Source organism: Nesoenas mayeri (assembly GCF_963082525.1).
Source record: "Nesoenas mayeri genome assembly, chromosome: 19".
Lineage (NCBI taxonomy): Eukaryota > Metazoa > Chordata > Aves > Columbiformes > Columbidae > Nesoenas > Nesoenas mayeri.
Window position 1 is genome coordinate 6356508 of NC_137568.1, and position 22875 is coordinate 6379382.

Sequence of the window (22875 nt, forward strand, 5' to 3'; positions counted from 1 at the left end):
CTCCTGACCCTCTACTCTGCCCTGGTGAGACCACATCTGGAATATTGTGTCCAGTTCTGGGCCGCTCAGCTCCAGCAGGACAGGGAACTGCTGGAGAGAGTCCAGCACAGGGCAACAAAGATGCTGAAGGGAGTGGAGCATCTCCCGTGTGAGGAAAGGCTGAGGGAGCTGGGGCTCTGGAGCTTGGAGAAGAGGAGACTGAGGGGTGACCTCAATGTTTACAGATATCTAAAGGGTGAGTGTCAGGAGGATGGAGCCAGGCTCTTCTCAGTGGCAACCAATGATAGCCCAGGGGGTAATGGGTTCAAACTGGAACACAAAAGGTTCCACTTAAATTTGAGAAGAATCTTCTTCTCAGTGAGGGTGGCAGAGCCTGGCCCAGGCTGCCCAGGGAGGTTGTGGAGTCTCCTTCTCTGCAGACATTCCAACCCGCCTGGACACCTTCCTGTGTAACCTCATCTGGGTGTTCCTGCTCCATGGGGGGATTGCACTGGATGAGCTTTCCAGGTCCCTTCCAATCCCTGACATTCTGTGATATACGACAAATGCAACACACTTCATATTCCAACTGGAAACTTGCCATAATGCAGTATGAACATTGCTGGTAGAGAAGACAGTAACGTGAATCATAAATAAATAAAAAAAAATCTAGCTCACAGAAAAGTACTACAGCAGTTCACAGAAGAGCAAAGCATTAAGCGTTCTACTTGGCACTGGTTCGAGTCCAAAGTCCACAATAAGATGTTACATGTTTATTTTCAGCACATTAAAACCCAAGAAAGTCTGAATTTCCTTTAGTGAATGTATATGAAAAGCAAGAAGTCAAGGTGGTGTAATCAGAATGAGCACAGCTGGGCATCACACCACACGTACATTTAAAAAGGATGTTGTCATGCATGTGAAATCATGAAGTACAAACACGACATTTTTGGAAAAACTTCAAGTAAGTATCACTGCAGAGATACTACAGCAAGTCTGTAGATACTACAGGAAATGAAACAAGTTTCAGAAGTCCTTTTTGAAGGTGTATGAGTAAGACTCAGGATTCTGATAACCAGCTTAGGGAGGAAAAAGCATGAGGAAATCCAAATCTCATTCAAAATCTGCCATCCTGGGAGAAACAAGATCTAAGGGTTCAACCTCTGTATTAAGGCTGGTGCACACGCAAACCTAATTTGATCCAAATTAGGTAAACTCTTTGGATCCTGTCAAGACACTTACACAACCAATTCTTTACATGAAGCTTAAGAACAGTCAAAAAGACTGACATATTTGCACAATTTTTACTTTAAAATTGATTTCTCTTCTGTTTGTAGCTCCACAAAGTATGATTAGATTAGTAATAGTTATCACCAAAGCAAAACACCTGAACACTAGGACAAGGGAATCTTTCATTTTTCTAATGTCTTACACTACAGATAGTTTTAAAAATGGAATATGCTCAAAGTCTACATTACAATCAGACATTCATTAATATAAAACTCCAGTAACAACGATCACTTGATGGAGTTATTGGCATGTGGAGGCCATATTAAACACAAATTTAATTACAAAGTGGTGTAAGTTGGGATGTTTCTCACTTGAGATATTTGATTAAATGTAGAACAGACAAACTGACATTGCAACTTTGAAAATGCACTGTGGTTTTTCAGAAATACCAAATTGAAAAGAATCTTTAAACAAGCTGCCTAATAAAAAGCAAAGACACAGCTGAATTCCAGCAGATCTGGGTGATATAGATGGAAAAGCCCAATTCATGGAAGCCACCATAATAATAATAATACTCTTATTGTCAAAGAAAGAATCTTCGTATTCTTCAGCACAGAAAAAGAAAAGGCATTATATTCTCTCCTCCTAAATATACTCCACTGTTGCCACTTCAGAACAAAACCTTCACACAACTGCTCCTCTGTTCTTCTACCCTCCACATCAGAAGATTACTAAAATAGTATAAATAACTTTTAAAAACCTCTAACAACAATTTCCCAAATTCATAAATGTACATATTTTTCTAAGTATCAATACTAGATAGCCTTAATTTAGACTTACAGTTTCCACAGGCTGGAGAAAAATGTTAAAGACTTGTAGTTTGTTTATGGTGTGCAGTATAGAGGAACCAGGCATAAAGTATGAAAGTATAAAGAGTTATCCCAGAGGCACTACCACCATCGCTGATGGGCTCAGTCTTGGCCCGCAGTGGGTCCGACCTGCAGCCCCCTGGCACTGGCTCTATGGGACACCAGGGAAGCTTTCAGCAGCTTCTCACAGAAGCCACCACTGTGGCCCCTCCACTACCAAGACCTCACCACAGAAAACCCAATACACTCCTGCATCGCAAATAGACAATCAGCAATTGCAGGTAATCACCTCAGGAATGTAATTTCATTCTCCTCTCTGTCCACACTAAATATAGACCAGAGCCGCCTCAGGTCTACTTAGCACATTCAGTGGACCAAATTCCTATTAAGAGAGTTAAACAAACATATTTGATCTATTCATCTATCCTTCAACACATGCCTGCATCCAATTCATTTCTCTTCAATAGCTGTTATATGACTTAATGCTTATATTAAAGCTAAAGTCTACAGGCATTGCTCGCTAGGACATGCCTGGGCAACACATGCTGCTCTGTCTCAAATGTGCTGAGTAAGGGAGACAGAGGGAGAGCTGATGTAAATTAGCTAAGGAGAAACAATGATTACTTAAGTTCTACAGGGTGAAGATCTTAATTTCATGTCCAAAATGAAAGCATTTATCAAAGAAAAATCTGCTGAGCTCTATGCAACAACTTCAAGACAAAACAATAAAAGGGAGATTGGCAAAACCTGGACTTCAGTAGAAGACACAGAACGAGAGATGATCACCAACAACAATTAACTTGTTGCACACAGGAAGGGCAGCATTTAAATGGAGTGACTTCTCTATCACTTTGAACAGAGAGATAATATTTCAACATTATGTAGTTATGTTTAATGACAGTTTAGCAAAGCTTCACATAGGATTATTATCTTTCCACACCTGCACAATTATACACAAGATCCTACTTACCTATTTTTGCAGTCCAGACTAAAACACTGTCTAATTTAAGTAGAGAAAAGGTAATAAAATCCCTCAGGACTGAAGGCTCAGACTAGAAAACAATGTTGTTGACCCCTTCCTTAAAACAGTAGATGAGGAATGGTAAAACCACTCTGGAGGCAAATTTGCATCTTCTCACTCCTAAATGAAATCCTTGTCCCTTGCATCACACTACTTCAGTTAAACAAGACCTGATCTAAAGCTCCTGAGACTAAGTCTTTTGTAGGCAAATATAACCTCCATTTGCCCATGTTCCAGGCTGACCAGAAGCTGCAAAGCTGCTGTGCGAGCAGCTACAAGCCCTACTAATACTGTTGGAAGGCAGGAAACATTAGGCAAGGTTCAGCATCGCTCTCATCGCAGCTATAGCAGTCTCAGCTTAACCAAGCTTCTGCCTGCTGATCCCCCCCGCAAAGATATACTCTTAATACAGCACTTTTTTTCCCCACTGTCACGTCATACTGTGATCCAAATACGCTGAATAGTTCATAAACACATTTAGACTTCTGGTCACTTCTTAATGAGTTTACTAAAGACTTGTAGGTCCACTAGAACAGCAAAACATCTAATAAACTGTTCCTTTGCGTGGTTCTCGGTTTAAAAAAAAATACCAGGTGCAATTATATGAAAATCTATAGAGCTTCTGAATTCCAATTAGTACTACATAACAAAAGACTATTTTAAGAACAAGACATAGGTATAGCAGACATGCATTATCTCAATTCTGCCAGCTCTTGCCATACAAACAAGGCTACCTTGTTCATTACATAGAATAAATCCATGTCTAAGTGAAATGTAATTACCAGACTGCATAATAACTATTTTGACTCCCAAGAGAAAGTACAGAGAGGAAGGACAGTGTGCAGTCTGAAAGGTAATCTGTTATTTTCAGGACTACCCTAACATTAGACTAATAAGATACAGCAAACAAAAGGCTTTAAGATCTTTCAGAGGTGACCAAACTCCACTGGTATGTGGAATGTAAAATCTCCACACACTGAGGACTGCCAGTGTTCCCAAACCGCTCCTGTTGACTGCCAATGTGGCCTCTTTCTTTATTTCTCTTCCCATTTTTATTTTTTATCCCATGCTCCCTTTCATCACAAAGCAGCCTGGCCTGGCACAAGACAGATAAAACAATCTTCTGCCTTTACTCCAGACTTGTGATAATAGGCAGGAACCAAATAAAACCACAAAACACATTAATGTGATATATTATGGCACAGCTGCTCAGTAAAAGGCTACACTGAAAAGTTTCTGTTGTACAAGGCAGTGTTCTAGTGAGTGATGCTGCACTGGAATTCTGTCACATGTACAGTTGCACACCTGAAATGAGATGGAAACAGTTCTCTGGATGTGTTTTCCACTAGTTGAGTACACAACGCCTTGACTACTTGACAAAACAAATCACTTAGAACATGCTATTTATGTGCAGCGCTCTTTTTGTATACAAAACCATCAGCACACACTCTGACTTAAAGAACTGCTCCGATATGGAAGACAGTATATGGAAACTGGTCCAACTACCTAGAATCACCTCCCTCCTTCCAAGGACAAGAGATAGATCTAAAATACGGAACTCGCTGACAGATGATGTAAGAATGTCTATTAATCTTTTTGCACTCAGAAAAAAACAAAGTTCAGTATTTGTTAAACCACTCTCAAAATATTGCTGTCATGGATTAATAGAAAACCTCTATCTCTTGCCAATATAAAAACAGCTGAAACATTGTTCTTTAGGTAATCCTAAAAGAATCAGGTCTCATTCTCATGCCAGTCATAAGAACACTCAGAATACTGACCTTAAAAGCTCTTTTCCACATTAGTATCTACTTGATGTACAACTAAAACTATTCCTTTTATTTATACCTGTAAGAGAGGATCTCCTAACTTTATTTTAGATTCTTTCTGTTGCTATTAAGAAAATCTTCACTGGCAATTTCAGATCTTGATTTAAATTAATAAGGTGGAAGCTAAAAGGACTGAAATAATCAAGAATCAATGGAATCTGATTATTTTAGTCACAAAAAAGAGTGAAATGGTTCAAACTATCACTCAATAAGCAACAGGCAAGGTAAATGAGGGAGGGGAGAGAAAAAAAACAGTCTTTCTAAGATGTAATAGAAATGTGTAACAGGTCTAGGCAAGTACAATGGCACAGGGTACAGCAACAATAAAAAAACCTATTAGAACTTTCAAAATCAAGAAGGTATGTGTTCAGACCAAAAGAAAAGGGAAAAAAAGAAAAATCTTCATTTCTAGGTTTAGTTTGTGAGCTTCACTAGAGGTTGGGGAGGAACAACCAACACTTGGCCTAGGGCTGTGCCAAACAGAAAGGATCAAGCTCAGCTCTCTCATTCACTTGTTCCTGTCTCCAATTCATTTGCTGATTGTGCAATATTTGTTTACAGCTTTCCCAGAGGCAGACGAACAGGTCTGTGAACCAGGAGTGCCACACATTGTTCACCTTCGCCCAATCAACTACCTTACAGTCACTTGAACCATCAAAGATCTGCAGAAGTTAGTCAGTTGGTTAACATATTCAGATAGCGCAATAGATTAAAATGGCCTCAGGCACTGCAGCTCTTGATCTAAATCCAAGCTACAGAATATGCCAAAAATTTGCTTTAGAGATGCAAAACAGTGATAATTGCTCATTGAAGAAATGCAAATGGTTGTACTCAAGTGTTCTCTGACAGGTCTAGGTATCCTACCTGTTTCAGAAAGAGGCTAGTGATTTCACAACAAAAAGAAAGGTGTTCATTCTCACACTGGTAAAGACTGTCCTCTTATTCAGCCAGTGAAAACAAAAGGAAATAATATTCTTCATTTCCTTTGCCTGCATCTTGATTCCAGCTGTTGGGACCATATCATGGTCGCTGCAACCAAGGCAGCCCTCAACCTTTACCACTTCAACCAGACCCTCCTCGTTAGTGAGGATGAGGTCCAGCACTGCGTCTCTTCTAGTCGGCTCCTGCACCCTTTGCATCACAAAGTTATCGTCAAGGCACTGGAGGAACCTCCTAGACTGTGGCTGCCGGCCGAGTCGTCCTTCCAACAAACATCAGGGAAGTTAAAATCCCCCACCACAATCAGCGCCTGTGATTGGGAGGCTGCTCTCAGCTGTCTGTAAAAGGCCTTGTCAACTTCCTCACCCTGATCTGGTGGCCTATAATAGACACCACAATAGTATCACCCTTGCCAGCCTGCCCCTTAACTTTCACCCACAGACTCTCAACTCATTCCTCATCTGTGCCTGGACAATACTCAATACATTGTAGTTGCTCTCTCACACAGAGCGACTCCACCACCACGCCTGGCTGGCCTGTCTTTCCTGAAAAGGACATAGCCATCCATGACCCCATTCCAGTCATGTGTGCTGTCCCACCATGTCTCTGTAATTGCCACTAGGTCATAATCTTCTGCCCTGACAAAGGTTTCTAACTCCTCCTGCTTATTCCCCATGCTGCACACATTGGTGTTTCAGAGAGCGAGCTGAGCACACTGATTTCACCCCAGGGGTATGGGAGGCCTCCCAGCCTTCATGAACTCTAGAGTGATGCCCAACTGATGCAAGCCCAGCTACAACCCCATTCCCCTTCAAGTCTAGTTTAAAGCTCTCCAAATGAGCCCTGCTAATTCCTGTCCCAGCATCCTTTTGCCCCTGCAACATAAACCTTTCCCACGTATTACTGTTTGGACTGGAGTCTTGTAAAACCAGCCGTTATCAAAGAACCCAAAGCCCTGCATGCAGCTCCAGTCCTGTAGCCAATTGTTTACAGAGTGAATTTTTCTATTCCCTCCCATATCATCACCCAAAACTGGAAGGAGGGAAGAGAAAATCACTTGAGCCCCAGACTCTTTTACCATCCGTCCCAAGGCCTTGATATCTTTTTTCATTCCCCTCAGACTACGGGATGCAGTTTCCTGTTATAACAGACTGTGCAATGTCCCTAAGCTTTCAAACTGCTAAAATCAGGTATTCATACTGAGCTAGCAGAGCCTAAGAATTTGTAGAATAAATATGCAAGGTCTTTAAAACTCCTCTCTCCTAAAAGCATCCTATTTATAGAATGTCTGTCAACAGGACTTGGATATCATGAAAAATATTCACCAGAGGACAAGAGAATAGCAGTTCTAGAGAGCTGCATTTAATAAAATCATAATGTATTACTAATTTGTCTTTTGAGATTCAAAATCCTCTGCTCTCAATGTTACTGATGACAGAACAGTTCCATCTTACAAGTTGGGGTTTTTTTAAGTCTTCAAGATAAGAATAGCTTAAGAGAGTAGAGATAAATTTGCTCTTGCTCTTTAAAGCATGATTAAGTAGTCTATGATACAGGAAATAAAGCTGAGGGCTGTTGCAGTGTTAGCCCAGTCACATTCCAGTACCTGAACCTGGGCCAAGTGTCTTGCTTTTTCAGAAACAGGGACACTGGTTTCCGTGAGGAACAACTGGCTGGAGAACCATTCCAAAGGCATCTGATATCTTTCATTCCACCCTGTAGCAACCAGGCTTCTAGTCAGGGTAAAGCGGTCTGCATTTAAGAATAACGTGAAAGAGGAAGAACCTCAGGGATCACAGTTAGGATCTGGGAGATTCCTCTTGGTGGAGAAAGTTGGAGACTTTTCTTACCTGAAGCCTCCAATATCAGAGCCCATTGGGAATTCTGTCTCCCAGAAGCAACCAGCAAAGCTAGAATTAGGGAAAACATTTCTGAAAGTACACTGAGAATACATAAAGTCAAAAATCCAAGTCAGAAGAAGTTGCAAAATAGTGGAAAGTCCAAGTCTGCAAATTAGAATTTCAGGAACAAACCGAAAAAGCTCACTGCTTCACAGGCATTGCTCAAGCTTCTGCTTTTTTGTTATTTTTCTCCACCTACTGCGGCTCATCGCACTGACTGAAGCTACAGGCAGAGCTTCAAATACAGAACAGAACTTCATTCAAACATCCCCAGTTATCTTGCAAAGCCAGAAAATTGAATGGCATTATTATTGTGAGGACAGTAGAGAGATCATTCTTTTAAGAAAAGCAGTCTGCCCTGACACCGGTCAGTAGATTTGTGGCCGCAAGGTCAACTTTTCTCCAAGGTAACTCAAGCTGTGTCAGAATTATTGGGGAGCTCTGGACCAAACTGATCTATTTCCTCATCAGGCATAGATGTTCCCATTTCTCATTTCAGGCCTTTGAATTAGAGTTCTGTAAAATACAACATTAACCCAGAAGGTACACTTCTCATAGGCATTACAAACATTGATTCATTAGAAAGTTGAGAGAAAGTGACAGCATGAGGCAGGCTATACTCAGACGTGCTATGTCTATGCCATATGTGTAGCACACACACATTTACCATTTTTCTTAAGGTTTAAAACCTTCAGGCCTTTCTCATCATTCATTTCCAAGAATTTTTACACTTTCCTAAATGGAAGATTTTAGATACTCATATGTCAGATCACTGACAGGTGGAACTCTGATTCCCATACTAAATCAGGCAGACTTTGGCTGGTTTTATTCAGTAAAACTCAAAGCTCAAATTAAGCTTTACAAAAAGGCCAGTAGTATCACACTAAAACAGGACCACACGTTTAGATTAGTTTAGACCATCGGAAGAACAAGTTTGCTTGGAATATATCCTGAAGACATACTCTTCAGTCTACTCAGGCACTCATTATTACTTTTTTGATTGCCATGTAATAGTTCATACTGAACCTTGTTAGGCACTAAAGTATAATACAATAGAAACAAAACAGTTGAAGTGTTTTCTAAATAGACTACAAGCTGTTTAGTTGAAATTGGTCTGATTTTTTAAAATATAGATAAAAAATATAAGTCATATAAGCCAGAAATATGATAGCTCTTAACACTAGTTTTCATAAACCAAACTTACTGGATCAACTTGCCTCTCCGGTTTTTTGACATTTTACTGCAGAATTACGTTAACTGATTCATATCAGAACAAAAACAACTTTCAATGTGTAATTTTATTATGTTCATCATATGAACTAAAGTGCTACTCAGATACTACTAAAACTATAATTTGATAAATTACATTGTAAGGGTTATCAGATTTCATTTGAGACCTAATACAGGTGGTGTGACAAGCAGGTACACATCCCACCCCTAAACAGCAGGTTGCTTGGCAGACATTCCTCAGCCGAAACAACCACAATAATCTCCACTTTGCAGCAAGTGTGATATGGAGGAAAAGTTCAAAAGGTGTTTCATTCCCAGAGAGTGATAACCCTGAAACTGTCTATTTTGTTCTGAGACCTGCAGGAAATACCTTGCTGACAGATCAAGTCAATTGACCTTTCCTTTCCAGAAACCTCTTGCACTTTGAAATAAATCTCACAAGAGAAAATGTCAGAGATGTGAAAATAAGACTATTTTTGGTGAACACTGCTGATAGGAATACAATCTTGTGTTTCAATTTTATAAAGGACTATCTCTGACAATAATATTGACAAATAATCGCCATAACAAATTATTTATACTTATTATCTTCAGGTAAGCCAGAACACATACATAAAGTCTGTCTAAAGGATACTGGCTCTAATCACAGAAATCAATTTAAAATCAAAATCACATAGAACATAAAACAACTATCTCATAGAATGTTTTTGAGAGTTTATTTCACAGGAATAAAGAATGACATCCTAATAATGTTTTTGTTTGCAGGAAGATATAGGGAGAAACATCAATTTAACTGCAGGCCAGTTTATTAATGGTAACAACCCATGCATTCCTTACAGTTTACAGTTTCTTAAATATTAAAACCAGATAAACCATAGCTGTAGCAAATTCTTTGCAGCTTTTCACATTACTTAATAAGGTTACATAACAATCCTTTAGATTTCATAATTAGTGAAACCTATATACTTATTAGAAAAAGAGTATCACTGTCATAATGAGATTTGGTTTGCTGAACAGCAAAAAGAAACGGAAGAAAAATCAAAGCTACTATTCAGCACAAGGATTAAAAATAAAGGAAAAGAATACACTGGTTATTGCTTTTCCTCCACTAGCCCTACTGTGAAATTTTCATATCCTTTTAAAGATGTATCCGGCACTCTTTAAAAGAAAAACACAGAAATACACACAAGAAAAAAGTACTCACACTGTTTGGGTGTTGAATGGCAGCTTCGTGCTGCAGTCGAACCCGCTGTGGCATCATCACATCATCCTGGAATAAATAGCACACTGTTACTGAACATAAAAAGGGTCACAGTACAGTACTCAGACACACAGTAGAATATGCTGCTAAATTAACATCATTTTACTGGCTTGCAGTCAGAAATACAAATGGAACCAATATTAAGAAACTTTACACTTTTAGCAGATTAAACTCCCTTCTGTTCAAACTGGAACTGATCAAAACTACTATGTGACAACCGTGTTGTGATCTCAACGCGTATCATATAGGCACCCACACATTTTACATTTCTAAAGAAATTCACCAACTTGCCCACAAGTCTAACAGTACTGACAGTGTGTGTGTGAGGAACTAAGTCTGATTAAAAGCATGAGATTGGAGACATTCTAGCAATATGAGGAAATGTGCTTTGTAGTCTGGCTGTACCGTGTTTCATTGATAAGGAAAAGCCTTCAGTCTCTAGATCTACCAATGTCATGTGTCATGAACACAGAAACTAGTATTTGTGAAATTATAAAATTCTAAGAAAAAAAAGGGAAGAAAAAGTCCACACTTATAAAATGTGTCAGCATTGACACTGGCTTTAAAACATACCACCTAGATGTAAATTTAATGTTAATACTTCTTCCACCTGCAGCATAAAGGTCTATTTTGTTTACATACAAAAAGACAGGTTGCCTTGTAAAAAGTTAGTAAACTTGCTATCCTTCCTTGAACAAATAGGAGATATTCCTTTTAAAATTACATTATTTCCTGTTCAAAATTATATCCTTTCTAGACTATGGTTTTACAGTCTATTAGAATGCCCAACCGTAGCACAAATTTTCTTCAATTAGTCTGCTGAGGTTTCTGCTTATTTTCTTTTCCATTGTGGTGCCATATTCCTTCCTTTTCAGAAGATCGATTCAGTCTTTCTTAGATGCTGGTTAAAGCTAACACACCCTATTTCTCCTTAGAGTGTTTCCAAATGACCTCACCTTCTCAGGCAAACGTAACTGAAAGGAGCCCTGAATTCCTGTTCTATATCCATTCTTTTCACTGTTCCTCACATTAAAATCATTCTAACGAGATTTCTACTAAAGCCAAACAAACAAATATTGAATTTCCAACAACTTTCACATTAAAAGTTCCAGTTGCAACAAAAGGATGAAAAAAGTTTTAGAAGTAGATCCAACTATTTAATACAATTCAAGGTTAAGGATAAAATGAGTGAATAATAAAACTGGCCCTTATTACATGCAAGTTCATGAAAGATGGAAGGAATATTGTCAAAAGTATTCTTCTGTATTTTGCATTTAGTATTTACTTAGTAAGAAGCATAAGAGACATTACTGATTTTCAAAAACAATAGAGTGAAAGAAACCTTTCTCATTTCTCCATCTATGCACATCAGTTGCTTCAAAACTACAATAATATTATTTACCATCCAATCCACTTCATCAATAAGGCACCAGAATTCAGGTACTATATCAAGCAATTGATTTGATAAAACAGTTACCCTATTTCCCATAAGAATCACCATAATCCTGTTTCTTTATGCCAAATAGAGCTGATTGTTGTAAATTAAAACCTGGTTTTCATATAAACATTAGGAGATCTATTTTAACTGAGATTTGTTCACTCCTTTATTCATTACTTAGGATTCTTAGATGTCTTCTTGTTAAATCCCCCCAAAATGAGATGCAAAATAAATCCATCAAAAACGAAGGAATTTCAATGCTTAGAACAATGTTCCTACTATCTCTTACAATTTACAACATATGCTCTTGTACTAAAAGAGTTCAGTGTTTATGATCCTGCACAACAGAGATAAATTTAACAGAACTCATACATTCACAAATATGAAAAACTAGACATAAAAGGCTTAAACCAGCATGGAAAGCATTCAAACCAAATTCAAATATCCTATTCACCAAACAAGTCAATGTTATGTTTTTATAAGTAGACAAGTTGACAGGAAAGGTCTAGTTCCCCCTAACAAAACACAGTGTCATTTTGATGCTATGGGCAAAACTAACAAGTCCACAGATTTGGGTCTTAGGCTATCGTCAAGATCATCAGTATTCTGAAAAGACATTTCCCTTCTTGAAAGAATGGACAAAAGAACATATTTAAAATAGATGCATGCCTTCACTAAGCATATACTTGCAATAGGATAGTTAAATAAAAATCATTTGTAAATAAATCTATTTTAATGTGACCCCACTCAACAAACTTAGTAGAAAAATTAAGAAAAATCTCAGGTAATAGCTGGGCTTACTGTCCTCTAAATATGTACATACCTACAATTCAAACAAGGCCAAGCAAGCAGGAAAACAGCAAAAAATAAAGCAACATAAATAGAATCCTACTTTAGGCACCCCAAATAACCTAGAAGTTATAGGAATTTTGTTGATTACAAACAGGCATCCTGTTCTCCAGTGTCCATTCTGAATAGGAAAACAGTTTGCTGAAAGATGGGAGAATGAAAAGGACTTTATTTCACGCAAAAAGCCATCAGGGATTTCTAAACAAGCCCAGATGTGTTTCTGCCAGCGGGGGGCCGTGATCTCCATCACCTTTCCATCCCAAGCGGCTCTGCCTGCTTGTGTCCCCAGCACAGCTCTCCCTGCCGCAGAGCTGGCTGGCTCCTGTCAGCGGCCACTCCACTCACAGATGCTGCCAAATCACAAAAGCCAGTTACACAACTATCAGCTGCGTTGTTTTCCTTCCAACCAGACGCACCATTCCTTATAAAAACACACACAATTTATACTGAGCTAGTTGTTTTGTTTTACTTCACTCATATGTTTAGTCGAAGAAAAGGAAAACCAAATCAATAGGCTGAGTTCAAGACTATTACTCAAAGCTGCTGTTGCTTCGGTATGTGTTTTTTAAATCAATTTGGGTAAATTCAAAAGACAAGCATTCACTGGCCTCTTCAACCAGGCTGGCTCAACCACACTGAACTCCCCAGTGATAACTTCATGATTTTTCCCTTAAAAATGGGAGGGTCTGCACTTCACAAAGTAAAACAAAACATACAACTCGATGTACAATACACATCTACTTTTTAAAACTAAGTTCACTCCAAAAACCACACTAGTTATAGCTGAGTATTGAAGTGCTCTCTTAAGCTCACATTACAGACTCAGCATCACATGCTTTTACAAACTCTTTCGTATTTGGCTGGTCAAAAAAAAAACCAAACAAACTAAATGAGATGATACACTATCCTCACAATAACAGCACCTTCCTTCTTTCCACTGCAGCTATTACACACAAAATACAACCTCCAGCAACACCAGGAGGAAAGTTTGACTCACTGAGGAACAATACGGCATTTTCAAAGTCTTAAAAAGATGGTAACCAGCCTAGAGAACTGACAAACTAAGGTTACAATAGAATGCAACAGGTAGATAAAGTCATAACTGCAGACAACTGGAAGAGTAAAGCTATCAGTGAAATGTATTTGCATCATTAGTTCACTCTATTGTCATTATGACCAAGATTTCCTGAGACTATAAATGTTAAATATGAATAATTTAAGTGTCTTTAATTTTTCTACTTGTTTTCCCAGTGGGAAAAACATAGCATAGAGGTGAAATCTGTACCAACAACCAGAGCAAAATACTCCATCATAGCTATTAGTCAAACAGCTGCCACTTCATACTAGAACAGGCTGATCAAATTCTGACAGTTCTGAGCTCTGTAACCTTTTTTTCCACATTTCTTCTCAATTTGTTGTCCTCACAAATCTGTGTTGAGAGACATAACACAAGCAGCTTGAGTCCAGCTGGAATAGCGAGCAAAACAGCCTCTCTGGAGCCAGTACTTCCAAAGATGCTCCCAAATCTGCTTGTACATTCACTTCCTTGACTGAAATGAATATACATGGAGCCACGACATATTTTTCCACCTATATGAAATGTATACAAACTACTGACCCAACCCCATTTCTCTCCACATCCACCTATAGCAAACCTGAAATTACAGCTGCACGTCTGAAGGTCAATTCCCTGGCATTACTGCAGCACATTCCGAAAGGCTGATATCAACATTCCTTCCTAGAGAGCCTGAGACTGGATTGGTGACTGAAAAGAAGAAGGTAGGTGGCGCACAGAAGTGGGGCTGTTAAACAGCTGGCAACATCTGTGTTTCAGCTATTATCACACAACATTTACTAACTACACCCAAATTATTGAGCAATTTTTAGACTTGTAGCAGTTTCCACATTGGTTTTATTTCCTCCGATCTGTTTTCAGCAAAAAATGGGAGTCACAAGGAGAGACAGTATAAAATACATTTAAGTAATGCCAATCATTTAATACTTCTTTTGTAACAAAATTAGGCTTCTGATAGTTCAGAATGCCTTCTATTTTGAAGCACCTAGCTCAATAGCAGGAATAGAAATGTGTAGAACAGAAAACCTTGGTAGCTTCTTCCAAGCTTATCCACACTGTGAGAAATAAAATTCTCAAAACACTTTGAGTTCGTCTGAATTATATTAACTATAAACTCACACTAATGACAATGTTGCAGAAATCCAAAATCATCACCTGTTACATTCCTTAAGAGTTGCAATCTTTTTCCTTGATGTCGGCTAGTCAGCAAATAGAAAGAACACAGCAGTGTGAAGATGCATACTGTATAAACACTATAAGGTAAATAACATATTATGAATTCTGAAGAGATCTCAGTAAAAATTAATTAATTTTATTTAAATAATTTTCTAGTTTAATGCTAGTGGTTTACAAACGACTGGATCTGTCTGGATGGAAAAGAAAGACTAATTAAAAATTTACCTCAGTAAATTACTGTATACAGATTTGACAGAGAAGATACGAAGCTCCATGGGAGAAGAGAATAGTCGCTTAGTTTCTCACTCACACAACGTGGACTCAGCTAATTCAGTCAGCATAAGTGACTCATTCTACACACCCTCTAGAAGGCCCCATAAAACGTACTATGTGTCCACGTCTGGAACACCTGAACTTTGCAAATCATAAGTAATACCTAATTTATTTTTTTTCATTTTAGATATGTAAACAGCCTCACTGACACACAACATGGGAGAGTGAAATCCATGGAATCATTCACAGAATCACAGAATGTCAGGGATTGGAAGGGACCTCGAAAGCTCATCCAGTGCAATCCCCTCATGGAGCAGGAACACCCAGATGAGGTTACACAGGAAGGTGTCCAGGCGGGTTGGAATGTCTGCAGAGAAGGAGACTCCACAACCCCCCTGGGCAGCCTGGGCCAGTGTCTGGCACCCTCACTAGGAAGAAGTTTCTTCTCATATTTAAGTGGAACCTCTTGTGTTCCAGTTTGAACCCATTGACCCTTGTCCTATCACTGATTGTCACTGAGAAGAGCCTGGCTCCATCCTCCTGACACTCACCCTTTAGATATCTGTAAACATGAATGAGGTCACCCCTCAGTCTCCTCTTGTCCAGCTCCAGAGCCCCAGCTCCCTCAGCCTTTCCTCACACGGGAGATGCTCCACTCCCTTCAGCATCTTTGTTGCCCTGTGCTGGACTCTCTCTAGCAGTTCCCTGTCCTGCTGGAACTGAGGGGCCAATTAAATGTCACTTGGATTTGTATCTACCTGAAGTAAAACAAAAAGAACTGGATACTAGTTCATTCATCTCAACCAAACTGGCATTATCTGAAATATTGATATATACCAGCTAATGTATTTCAAACTTATACACAAAGATTTACACTAAATACACTCTGTAAAACAAACAAAACCCCAAACCAACTAACTGTTAAAGGGAAACTAGGCTAAATTCACGTAAACTTATTTTAAAAGGTACACTGTGTTCCTAAATATAGTGTCAATTTAATGAAAGCAAGAATAAAGAACCTGCAGAACTTAATTTCTTAAATGGCAAGCAAAGAAATTTCTGCTGCATTGTCTTGGGTCAAAAGAAATATACCAGCACTTAACCATGTCCTGCAACAGTACACTGATTAATTCACAAAATTTTGACATGCAAACTAAAAAAATCCTTCTATCTGGTTGATACAACAAATGGAGTCTGTGAACTGAAAAGTTACCCAAATTAAAATGTGTGTGGTTATAAGGCTGTAGAGTTTACATCCCTGGTCTCATGGCATTTTTAACAAGCACAGGCAATCATAACGTTAAGTTGAATCCTACCTAAAAATCTACACTTCCAGCAGCCAGTTCCTCCTAGTACTACACTAAACCATAGTTTAGTTCCAATTCAGAGAAAAGAATCAATCTTCAGGTGAAATTTCATGAGATCAGTGAGCCCTAAAGGTCTTGCTCTTCTTGCCTGATCCCAGCCACATGGCACCATTCCTCAGATCAGCTATGCGTACTTGTGAAACCCTTCACTGCATAGTAAGCTGCATAAAGTCAGATAGTTATCTGTGGGTTAGTGAGCTGAATTGGTTCACAGAAGGCATCCAACAAAGGACAGAAAAAAAAAAATCCAAGATGGAAGGTGAGACCTCTCCTGCTTTGCATCAAAAAGCCAGTAGATTAGCTCTTAGCTTTTCATCAATATAATTTTCTGAAGATTGTGGGAAACAAAAATCCTGAAAACATCTAAATGCCAACCCTGCCCAACCCAGCTCACAATAGCTTGTGAAATCTGACAGGAGCAAAGAATGGCGTAAAGGCTGTAGGCTTTCTGCACGTTGGAAGACAACTTTATGGCTATAAATAGTAATCAGCATGTTTAACACTCAAAAACCTTTAAACAGCTTATCTTTAAGGCAAACCAACAACTACATTAAAACCAAAAGTATTTAAATGACAAAACTAAGACAAAATGCATTAACTTACTGAGTCCAGAAAGCAGAGATAGGTTCCGGAGCTCTGAATTACTGCTTGATTTTTAGCAAATCCAACTGTTGAGAAAACAAAGATAAAATTACGTGGTATCTTTTACCTTTGCATTTTTTAAATCCTACTACAGTCAGGAACAGATTAAATATGAAAATAAGTATCAGGTAAAGTACACAATTTTTCCATATTTAAAGCCAGGTAATTTGCAAATATTTAAGTAGTATGCCTACTTCAGTCTTCTTCTCTGAGTGGTTACCAGTTGTTTGTGTTAGAATTCTACCACCAACTACAAGTAGCCCTTCACAAAGACATAATATGTAATATGTATCTTGAAGAGTCCAACTACCTACGTCTCACATTCAGGACACCTCAGACTCTAGAATCACAGAATGGTTTGGGTTGAAAGGGACCGTTAAAGGTCTGCTACTCCAAGCCCCCTGCAATGAGCAGATGCTGAAAACCTTTGGCTGTATATACATATTCTTCTCTTAAGTCATAACAAATAGTAACAAATCACAAGAAGGCAATCAAAGAACAAGACATCACTAGGCAACTTGTTTTTCCCATCGGGGGCTGAGTCCTCAGAAGGACTCAAATAAAAAGTTATTTTTCATTATGCTTGGTAAATATAAAGCATGCAAATACAAGAATTCCATGTGCCATTTATATAATGGCACATGTAATGCTGAGGGGAGCCAAAGTTGAAGAATATATGTACAAGGAGCACAAACGTGGCTTATTCATACCGTAACATGTTATATCATCCACGGAAGACCACATCACAATATATATTCAGCCAAATGACAACATTGGCATCTAGTGTCTTTTAATTTCTGAGGCCCTGACACTTGTTGAATCTTTCACCAAGCCACTTCAGGCAGCTGAATCAAAAGAAAACTTTTTTGTCAGCTTAATTTCTGAAGCACATGACAAACACTGGAGGGTCAAACAAATGGCAGAGCCAGAAAAAAGGAAGGGTAGCAGGAATACACAGCCAAGGGTAAGGATGGGGCTGCAGCAACCAGCAATAAGATGAACTCAGCCTACCACTGACACACATCTGTGAGGTAGGAGTGTTTATCTGGTATAATTTTTGTATATAGACAAGGTCTACCTAAGATCATTCTGGTATGAATTCTCACACGTAGCATTCTAAGGAACGATCATGCTTGCTGTCAGTGTTATTCTGAAAAATGCTATATAAATTCCACTTGGTCATATACGTAACATTTATGCTTTGTTGAAAGTATTTATGGAACCAAGTCAGGGAATCCAGCAAAAGACTGCCCTGAGGAACAGGATAATTTAAAATAATATTATCCCTAAAGTTCCTGATTCTGCAGTTGAAAAAAGCAGACTTCTGTTATTCTCTGCTCTTTTTATGTGACACAGTTTTAAGTTTGCTCAGAAAATAAATTTAACTGGGCTCAAAGGTTAACTTAGTTTTAATGCAAAAGCTCCTTGGTTATTTTGCTGAGTTGTCCAAGTACAGAAAAGGACTTACGACTGCATTTCTTACTGCCTCAAAGGAACATTATCTCAACTACCAACAGAACACTACTAATAAAGGCTCTTCCTTATAACTGTGTTATTCTTTTCTTATGTATTCTGAGTATCTTGATCCTTACCTTGACTTCTCTTCATCACTGATTTCTTGGACTTATTATCTTACAGAATACATACATATTACTTTTTATACACATATGAATATCTAATCTCACATATACAGTTACTCTCATTATCCTTCCTATTGGCTGTAAAAAAGCAGCTGGCAAAGTCAGTAGCTACCACAAGAGCAGAACTGAATCCTGGCATGAGCAGTTTTAGTGTGAAATAACTGATGCAAGTGAGCAGGTCTGGACACGCCAAACAAGCGAAATCGAGATACTGTGGAGGTCCCTAATAAAGCAAGAGGTAAAACAACAGGATAGAAACAAATTTGCCCAACTTCAATCAAATCAGTACTCTCATACATCATTCACCAGCTGTAAAGCAGCCTGTACTGACGTATCAGTGCTGTCATTACTATACCCCAATATTTCAACAGCCTTCGCAGAAAATAATAAAGTACGAGGAATCAGTAAAGTAGGAAAAAAGTGAAGGAGCCTCAGAGGCAACTACAAGATAACAACTATAATATTCTATGAACTTTCTGAAACATTTTAGATCTCATTTTCAAATAGAACACATTAAATACAATCATGAAATATTTAGTATTATGAGAAAAGTTGGAAAATATCTCTTTCTAAGATTAAGACAGAAACTACCTTGAAGCTATTCATATACCAGCTATTTTTTTAGAGAGGACAAAAGAAAACACACATATTTTAAAAATTATTAATAAGAGAGATGTAACTCCCCATAGGAAAAACTAGATATCAAAAATTGTTTCACCACAATGAACCCCATGTTTGGCATGAGTAAAAATTTTTCTTAAATATTACTCTACTGAACAAAATCGAATGTTTGTGCCAGGTCTCTGAGTTTTGTACAGCCTGCTTACTTGGTGAAAAGAGCCTGTTACCATGGTTACAACCGTAAAAACTTAAGCCTCAGTGAGATATTAACATTCCTTACTCTTGGAAAGAAAAAGGTTTCCTTTTTTTAGGCAAGTGACCCTTTCTTTTTTTCGAGGTTCCACCCTTTTCTTTTACACGTTAGAAAAGAATTAGAAATAAATCCTAATCTTGTGTAAATAGTTGAAGATGTGAAGCCTGACTAGTACATTGTTTCTGTACTAAAGCATCTTCTTTTAAAGGAAGGACTCCTTACAGTTGTAACTAGTCCTTAACATAATAAAAGTGAATCACTGAAAGCAAACAAATACTATGGATTTCAAGTAACCTGCTCCTAAAATGTAACAACAATAAAGATGTCCTCATTTTAATGGTGACCTGAGAGTGACTTCCACATGAATAAGCTTGGGGTTTTTTGTTTGTTTTGTTTTTTAAAGAACTGTGCATTTCATACTGTTTAAAACAATGCCCACAGCTGCATCCCCCACCCCCAATTTCTTAAAGATTTGTTCAGATTTCAGCTGACAAATTCCATGTTAAAACAGAAAATTAATATGACATAACTCTAATGGCACAAAAGTAGTTCACAATTGAATTTAGCTTTAGTTTCAGTTTCCTAAAGCACACAGGTGAACTGACTTCAAAATTTTAACAGGAATTATTGCCAAGATATTGTACCTGTGTGATCTTGCAAACTAAAAACTAGTTTACATACATAATTAATTAGGAACAAGACTTTATACATAGAAAATATTTTATAAAAATTGAAAATATATAATAAGATGGTATTAACAAGGAGTACTAATCAACTTTCCTAAGTACCATAATTAACAACCCTGGCATCGTTTTCGGTGAAGCCACGTGCATGCACACTATGGACCTCCTGTTGTATTAGTTGCTGCCCCTTAATAATTACCTCAACTGATATCTGAACCTGTATTCAAGTCCCTTTTGGAGAGCTAAAACCCTATTTCTCACCGGTTTAATAAAAGTTGTTTTGGATCCTGTTGTCCCTTAAACTAACCTCAGGGTGCCTCCATGACACCTGTGTTTTCATCTGATCATCAAAGGGATATCGAACCAGTATTTTGATCTATTTCAGAACCTATTCTATAATACTGAAAGATATGCATGTATTTTTAAATCACTATGTAAGAAATGTTCTATTTCTTTTTTCCTAAAACCCAGCTCCTGAAGACAAATCAGATATCAGAAAGCCACAGTAAAACTGTAAGCATTAACAACATTGTGTATACTATAATCAAACAAAATTATTTTGCAGAGTAGAGGACAAGTGTTAAGCCAAGTTCTTCTTTCCTGGACTTATGAACAAATTCTACAGAGCCAAAACCAATGGGGCCAAATTCTAAATTGGAATGACTTTTTGAACTGAGAGCTCTGGAAAACAATGTGGGTTGTTTTGTTTTTTTCAACTGCAATGCAAGTGGCTACAAAGACAATTTTCAAACTGTAAACAGAGGATGCTTGTGATAACAACCTAACTCTCAAACAAAGTCATTGTTAAGTTACATACCACCTCGAGGTTGAGACGAATCATTACTACTAACGATTACTGGAACACCAGCATCTTCCAACTTGATCTTCCATTTTTCAATTATTTCAGCTGAACCATCCTAGAAAAATTATGAAAGCTCTTTTAGCTTGCATAGTAAACTAAACACAGTCCCAAACAAGAAAAAAGGGCTGGCTACTTACAAAGAATTTCTGAAAATAGCTACATCATGCAGAAAAAAAATCAGGGAAACAAAAGTGCAATTTGAAGTCAATTTGGCCAATTCTGTTAGGGATAATAAAAAGTCCTTCTTTAAATACATTAATAACAAAAGGAGGGGCAAGGAAAACCTCCATTCTCTGTTGGACTTTGAGGGAAACATAGTTAACAAAGATGAGGAGAAAGCTGAGGTACTTAATACCTACTTTGCCTCAGTTTTTACCAGTAAGACAGGTGGCCCTCAGGACAACTGGCCTCTGGAGGTGGTTGACAGAGATAGGAAGCCAAATAGTCCCCTTGTATTCCAGGAGGAAATAGCTGGTGACTTCCTGAGCCATCCGGATCCTCACAAGTCTATGGGACCAGACGGGATCCATCCTAGGGTGATGAGGGAGCTAGCAGAAGAGCTCGCCAAGCCGCTCTCCATCATCTTCCAACAGTCCTGGCTCACTGGGGAGGTCCCATACAACTGGAAATTGGCGAGTGTTAACCCAATCCACAAAAAGGGCTGCAAAGCTGACCCTGGCAACTACAGGCCTGTCAGCCTGACCTCGGTGCCTGGCAGGGTTATGGAGCAGATCATCCTGAATGCAATCACACAGCATCTTCAGCACGGACAAGGGATCAGACCCAGCCAGCATGGGTTTAGGAGGGGCAGGTCCTGTCTGACCAACCTGATCTCCTTTTATGATCAGGTGACCTACCTGGTGGATGAGGGGAAAGCTGTAGATGTGGTCTATCTAGACTTCGGCAAAGCCTTTCACACCGTGTCCCATCATATACTCCTGCAAAAGCTGGTAGCCCATGGCTTGGACAAGTGCCCTCTCTGCTGGGTTAAGAACTGGCTGAAGGGCCGGGCCCAGAGAGTGCTGGTGAATGGGGCTGCATCCAGCTGGTGGCCACTCACTAGTGGTGTCCCCAGCGGTCAGTGTTGGGTCCAAGGGTTGGACTTGATGATCTCTGAGGTCTTTTCCAACCCAGTCAATTCTGTGAATTCCTATCAGAGACAGTATTTACTTGGACAGTATTTTAAACAAGGTCTGAAACATACCTTACTGGCATCATTAAAAACTGACAGCTCCATGGTTTCTTTAAAATCTTGATCCCAAACCGACTTCAAGCATTGATCTAACCAACATTCGCTATTGTGAACAGGCACAATGACAGACTAAAAAAAAAAAATCCAATTGTATGTCAGCATAAGAATATTCATTAAAAAGGAAAAATGCCAGATCCTTCTTAAACTAACTTTCACAAAAAATGCACCTTAAAAGTAGGTAAAGTTCCTTTATTTTCATTATAAACATATTATTTGTTTTCTTCTCTATCAAACCTTTTTTTCATTTTTTGAGTTCTGTAATATGACCTTCAGTAGATCTCACAAGGAAACAAAAGAGACTACTGAACCAAAAATGCTAACAAAACATCTATAACACCATACCTGTTTCTAGTATTCCTGCATTTCTTATGACACTCTTTACTTTGGTCTTCCATTAATGTATCTTGCTCATCAATTTTAAGCTTACTACCTAATTGGAGATGCTCATATACGCAGCCTGTACTCTTGACCTCTAGCCAAGTTTT

At 38.5% G+C, this 22875-nt stretch overlaps 1 protein-coding gene across 1 annotated transcript in view; it reads right to left on the reverse strand.

Moving 5' to 3' along the window:
* B3GNTL1 (UDP-GlcNAc:betaGal beta-1,3-N-acetylglucosaminyltransferase like 1) overlaps nucleotides 1-22875 on the reverse strand; it is a gene marked incomplete at both ends in the record, with an annotated part of 89408 nt that overhangs the window by 64085 nt on the left and 2448 nt on the right. The window contains 4 exons of the mRNA XM_080356689.1: nucleotides 10203-10268; nucleotides 17041-17105; nucleotides 21094-21193; nucleotides 22343-22459. Coding sequence (XP_080212815.1) covers nucleotides 10203-10268; nucleotides 17041-17105; nucleotides 21094-21193; nucleotides 22343-22459 — 348 coding nt within the window. The remainder of the gene's footprint in view (nucleotides 1-10202; nucleotides 10269-17040; nucleotides 17106-21093; nucleotides 21194-22342; nucleotides 22460-22875) is intronic.